The sequence below is a fragment of the Marmota flaviventris genome, chromosome 5 (assembly GCF_047511675.1).
Source record: "Marmota flaviventris isolate mMarFla1 chromosome 5, mMarFla1.hap1, whole genome shotgun sequence".
Taxonomy (NCBI): Eukaryota; Metazoa; Chordata; class Mammalia; order Rodentia; family Sciuridae; genus Marmota; species Marmota flaviventris.
The window spans coordinates 5302213-5308212 of NC_092502.1; the positions used below are offsets into that span (position 1 = coordinate 5302213).

The following is a 6000-nucleotide window of genomic DNA, read 5'->3' on the forward strand; positions in this document are numbered from 1 at the left end:
GAGGTGTGCACTGTGGATATGCAGGGAAGTGGGAAACTCCCCGCGGTGAAGCACCAGCTCCTCTCTGACCTCCCACTGGGGTTATGATCTTAATGCAGTGAAAAGATCTGTGTCTTGCTTAGTACTGGTGGCATGAGTTCTAAAATTTTGGTTTATATAAGCCTTTAAATTTCAAATATTTGAAAATGGTATCATTAATTTAAAGAAGCAATCATAGCACATTAAGTTCTATGAGATTTCAAGGTGGTGTTTTATGGACTGAAGTTGACCTCCTCCTACCTGGACAGTAGATGGAGTCTTAGGAAGCAGTGGTTTTAGCAAATGATACAAAGAGTGGGAAAACGGAAGTGAAGTTTGTTCCACAATCAAGGAACCTGCAGCAATGGAAGGAAAAGAGGCACAAGAGGGTCAGGTCCCCTCTGCCAAGGGCATACTTCTTCATTCTAATAGGAGGTGGAAAAGGGACAGGCTTATCTCATTAACGTCTGTCTGAGACCTGCTTATAAACATTTAGTGATCACCAAACCCCCCAAAATCTGGCTAAAATATACCTCCCTCTGGGTCCATAGGGAAGTCAGTAACCATTTCATTCATTAGTTAAAATGCAAAGTTCTCAAGCTGAACACAAGTACTAGAGACCTAGGATGAAATGACCGTAACCTCTGTCTTCCAAAACTGTCTCGGTATCCCATCATAAGCCTGGGTTAGACACCAAATCCTCAGACTCAGCCTCTTACAGGGTGACTGAAATCACAGACCCTGGAGGAATCAGACAGGCGGGAAAACTCACATCAGTCTTGGTGATGAAGGGCCATATTGTGGAAAAGCCAAACTGTGGAGCTGAATCCCTCCCTCTCTTTATTTCTTTATTCCTTCCTTCCTCCTCCCTCTCTCCCTCCCTTTCTCCTTCCTTTTTCCTCCCTCCCTCCCTTCCTTCCTTCTCTCCTCCTTCCTTCCTTCCTTCCTTCCTTCCTTCCTTCCTTCCTTCCTTCCTCTCTCCCTCCCTTTCTTCCTTTATTCTTCTCTCCTCCCTCCTCCCTCCCTTCTTTCCTCCTCCCTCCCTTCCTCCCTCCCTCCCTTTCTCCTTCCTTTCTTCTCTCCTCCTTCCTTCCATCCTTCTTCTTTTCCTTTCTTTGAGAAGTCTGGCAGGAGCCAACCTCTCCTAAAGATTGGTGATGATGAAAGTTGCCACGGCGTCCACCCAGCCTCAGGTGCACTCAGGATGCTCATTCACAGAGAGAGGAGGGACTCCGACCCTGGTACCATGTCTCCACTTTCCTCCTGGGCTGAGGAAGAGGACAGACGAGCTCTGCTTGTTCATGGGGAGCCTGATTCAGGGGGTTCAGGTCTAGAGGAAAAATAGGGAATTTTCTGCCCTAAAAATTATTTCTGTAAATCTTAAAAATGTTTTCACCTTCAAAAAATTTGATCAATGTTTAGCAAAATGTTCATAATATAGTGTTTAAAAATATACTCTCTCTTTAAGAATATGTTTATTTTTAATTCCCACAAAATTTCTGTTTATTTTTTAAATAATATTTAGGTTTTACATTTTGTTTTGAGTACATTTTTTTTTACCTTGATGTATAAACACTATTGATTTCTGGTGTTAACCCAGTAAGCGATGCACATGGACAGACACGTTTTCACCAGAAGTTCTAGATGTTCTTAGTATGTGACGGGTGCAGAGGGGCTGGGAATTACTTTTTCTTTTCTTTTCTTTTTTTTTTTTTTGTTTCAAATTCCATTTTCCTCAGGTGTAGTAGAGATGGATAGGACCAACGGCAGCACCCAGGGCCACTTCGTCCTCCTGGGTTTCTCTGACCGCCCCCACCTGGAGAGGGTCCTCTTTGTGGTTATCCTGGTAGCCTACCTGCTGACCCTGGTGGGCAACAGCACCATCATCCTGGTGTCTCGGCTGGACTCCCGGCTCCAGACGCCCATGTACTTCTTCCTCACCCACCTGTCCTTCCTGGACCTCAGCTTCACCACCAGCTCCATCCCCCAGCTGCTCCACAACCTGAGTGGCTGTGACAAGACCATCAGCTATGTGGGCTGCGTGGTCCAGCTCTTCCTGTTCCTGGGCCTGGGTGGAGTGGAGTGTCTGTTGCTGGCCGTCATGGCCTATGACAGGTTTGTGGCCGTCTGCAAGCCCCTGCACTACATGACTATTATGCATCCACAACTCTGCCTGGGCTTGGTGTCGGTGGCCTGGGGCTGTGGGATGGCCAATTCTTTGATCATGTCACCAATGACGTTGTGGCTACCTCGATGTGGGCACAACAAGGTGGACCACTTCCTGTGTGAGATGCCCGCGCTGATCCGGTTGGCCTGCATCAGCACTGCTGCTGTGGAGGGCATTGCCTTCATCCTGGCCGTGGGCATCGTGCTGTCTCCCCTGGTCTTCATCTTGGTCTCCTATGGCCACATCGTCAGGGCTGTGTTCAGAATCCAGTCGTCCTCAGGAAGACACAGAATCTTCAACACCTGTGGCTCCCACCTCACAGTGGTCTCCCTGTTCTACGGGAACATCATCTACATGTACATGCAGCCAGGACACAGCTCCTCCCAGGACCAGGGCAAGTTCCTCACCCTCTTCTACAACATCGTCACCCCCCTCCTGAACCCCCTGATCTACACCCTCAGAAACAAGGAGGTGAAGGGGGCACTGAGAAGGCTGCTGCTGGGAAATATAAGTTTAGGAAAGAATTTATAACCAAAGGTAAATTTGGGAACTTCCGCTTACGTTAAGCCTTACAAAGCTGGGGGTGTTGAACCACGATTTAGCATCACCAATGTCTGTCAGAATTTCAGCAGGATTCATCACCAGCTTGTTCCCCACATTTAGTTTGCCTGGTGTGCTAGTCATGCAGGAGTACAGCAGGGCTGACACCCAGAAGCAGGACTTCTCAAGGGAAGGTCTGCTGACCACTGCTGATGCAGATATGGAGAAGGGCTGTGCCATTCTCACAGCTAGGTGTTTGGAGGAAGCTGTGTTTTCCACGCCTAGAGGGGAAAGGGAGGAGGGAAACAGCTCTTCCTTGAATGGGCTGTGAGATGTAGAACCATTGAGTACAATGCACTGAGGGTCTCATCCTAATTGCCCACCCTTGCAAACCTTGGTAAGATGCTGTCAACATGCAACAGAGTTTTGTTACCCTGTCACTGTCTTTCATCAAGGGAGCAACAACAGCTCCTTTGCTTGGTGCATATGTCTGTTAGAGTTCGTCACCTGCCATCCACAGTTACAAAGTCACCCTTCTGTTTCAGGCACTTGGCTGAACATCTTTCAGGGCTGGGTCTGAACATCCAATCACACTCCTGCTCTGGGAGGGACAGTGACAATGGATCCGGAGGAGAAAATGGCCACGCAGCCTACATGCTGTCAATAGAATAAAACACCGCCTTGGAGACAGCTGGAGGAGGGAGGTCTCAGGCAGGGTGTCCAGGGACAGTTCTGAAGCCACGTTCTGGCTGCATCTGCGTGATGAACAGGAAGACCCAGGAGGTGACTCCAGCACCAGGGCCTAGTTTGCATTTCCTCAGGCTGAAGTGAGCCTGTCATGCCCCCAGACAGGAAAGCAGCAGTGCCACCCGAGAGGGAGCAGAGTGCAGGGCTGAGCACCCATAGCAGAGTGGAAGAGCAGGACTTGGAGCACAACACAGGGTGTCTTGGAGGAAGTTCAGTAACATGCACCTGGTCTTACGAGGTGCGCCATCTGCTGGGAGGGCATCCTGGCTGCAGGTGAGCAAGCTGATGTCAGTCAGAGGCAGAAGGATGGCTTGTGCCGAGGCATCAGTGCCAGGAAGCTCTGGGAGCCTCCCTGTGCTTTAGAGGTCCAGCCACAGGGACTGGAGTGGAACTTGTGGAAGGAGTGAAAACAGAGCAGGAGCAACCCCTGTGTTTTTAGCCTCACAATTAGACCATTTCTGGACACTTCCCAGATGGGAACAGCTGGAGGAGAAGCAGACGTGAATGGGAGGTAGACTGTTCTCTTAGGACAGATTATATCTGAGATAAGTTATAAACAGCGGCCTGAGGAAGCAGAAGAGATGGCAAGACATGGCAGGAGCCCTGTTAAGAAGGGCAGGCTGGAGGGAAAGCAGGAACTCCCCAGCATATACTCGTGACTGAAAGGCATCAGATTGTATCCTTCTATCTGGGCAGAAATAGGTAAGAGAAGTGAATTAAAATGAAGACTAAAGAAAGACAAAGTAAGGGACTGGGACTAAGCCCTAAAATGAATGCACGTTTATAATCCAGGCAGAGGGACCGGGGAAGGCAGCATGGTCACTCATCTGGGGACTCTGCCAGGCCTCCCGCCCTGTGCCAGCATGTTCCCCCATCATGCCCTTCGTTCAGCGTGGTCACGTGAGCGGCTTTCCATAGCAGCACGTGGCAGATGTCATGTGGTGTCAGGCCTGGACCAGCTCCTTGAGGCTGGTGGCTACTGACTTTGTTCTCTTGGGGTCCAGCTGCGAGGCAAAGGAGCTCAGGCCAGACTGCTGAATGACGAAAGGCCAAGGAGAGGAGGGTGCTCCACACCTGCCACTGCAGCCTGCAGCCTGAAGAGGTCCTCTTATCTGAAGCCAGCGCTCAGAGCATGCATGCTAGCAAGTCTCCTTAACAGGCTGCACACTGAATAGGGACGAATACAACTGTAAAAAATTGAAGACTCGTGAATAATAAATACCACAGTTATTTTAAGCCATTAGTGTTGGCATTATTTGTTTTGCAGCCATAAATGAGAAACTTTGCTTTTAAAACCTGACACTGGGGCTTAGAAAGGAAATAGATAAATGAGAAACTGGAAGGTTTTGTTTAACCTTTAAAATTAAAGATGTGCTCAATGTGTTTGTAAGTTGAAGCAGTGTTTCAATAAAAGGAGAATCTCTCATTGCCAAATAGAAGGTCTAATATTAGGACTGAGGTGAGATTCCAGTGGCAACCAGGAAATTTCCATTGTAACGCCCGACAGGCTGAAAGATAGCGAGCCAGAGAGATGCAGAACAGTTCTTGGGCTCATGAACGTAATTCATGGAGCTCCTGACTGCTCCTGTTTCTTGTAGCAGTGTAAGAATTAGCCACCAGTAGAGCCCAGTGAGAGGTAGAGCCAGGGCATGGGGTGCACACTGAACAAAAGGGAGAAGGTAAAACATAGCCTGAGCTGGAAAATTGAAGGTTTTTTTTTTAAACTGATGATTGAACCCAGGGGTGCACTAAACACTGAGCTATGTCCCCAGCCCTTTTTTATATTTTATTTAGAGACAGGGTCTCACTGAGTTGCTAAGTGCCTTGATGAATTTCTCAGACTGACTTTGAACTCACAATATTCCTCCCTTAGCTTCCTGAGTTCTGGAATAATAGGCGTGCACCACCGAACCGGGCAAAAATTGAAGGTTCTTTGCAAGCAGAAATCTCTTTTTTGATACTGTTGCCTGTTCTTTTGTCTTTTGTGGGCATGCATTCAAAATGAGATAAACCAGCACATTTTGTAGGTTTTCTTGAGAGGCATGTTCTGTTAGCAAACAGTGAAGTGCTTCCAGGCATGGGGCTTTGCCTAGTGTGTGAGACCAAAGACAAACGTTTCTCCATCTACAACCTACAGTTTGTAGGTTATGTTAGCCTTGCTTGCAAATGGTATAACAGGGATTGGAATTCCTGGAGTGAGGGATAGAAATCTATATGTATAATATTTTATCATCAGAGAAACTCTGAATTAGGAGTAATTATTTACTATTTTAAATATTAAATTTAGATTCCAAGATGATGAGTTACCTTGGTTTCAAATAATGGAGAGAGAGAATTTCCACTAAATGAAGAGCAGCTGTCAGAAACCGCTATATGATAAGGAACAGGTGCAGGGTGCTTCTGCCACCCTGGCTGAGTACTGTGCAGGCCTTTGTCCCTCAGCAGGGCTTGCATGCTGGTTTCTCAGGACCATTCTGTGGCTTTGGAGAGGAACGCCTGAGGTGGAATGCTGCTCTCCTGGCCTCTTA

At 47.8% G+C, this 6000-nt stretch overlaps 1 protein-coding gene across 1 annotated transcript; it reads left to right on the forward strand.

The window, feature by feature from the left end:
* Nucleotides 1–1691: 1691 nt before the first annotated feature.
* LOC114078759 (olfactory receptor 2W3-like) lies at nucleotides 1692–4683 on the forward strand. Its single transcript, XM_027919823.2, has 2 exons — nucleotides 1692–2722; nucleotides 3271–4683. The coding sequence occupies exon 1, from the start codon at nucleotides 1769–1771 to the stop codon at nucleotides 2714–2716; it is 948 nt and encodes a 315-aa protein (XP_027775624.2). The 5' UTR covers nucleotides 1692–1768; the 3' UTR covers nucleotides 2717–2722; nucleotides 3271–4683.
* Nucleotides 4684–6000: the final 1317 nt, after the last annotated feature.

What these genes read in the sequence shown, in the direction of transcription:
- LOC114078759 (XM_027919823.2), top strand. Translation starts at nt 1,769, where the DNA reads ATGGATAGGACCAACGGCAGCACCCAGGGCCACTTCGTCCTCCTGGGT.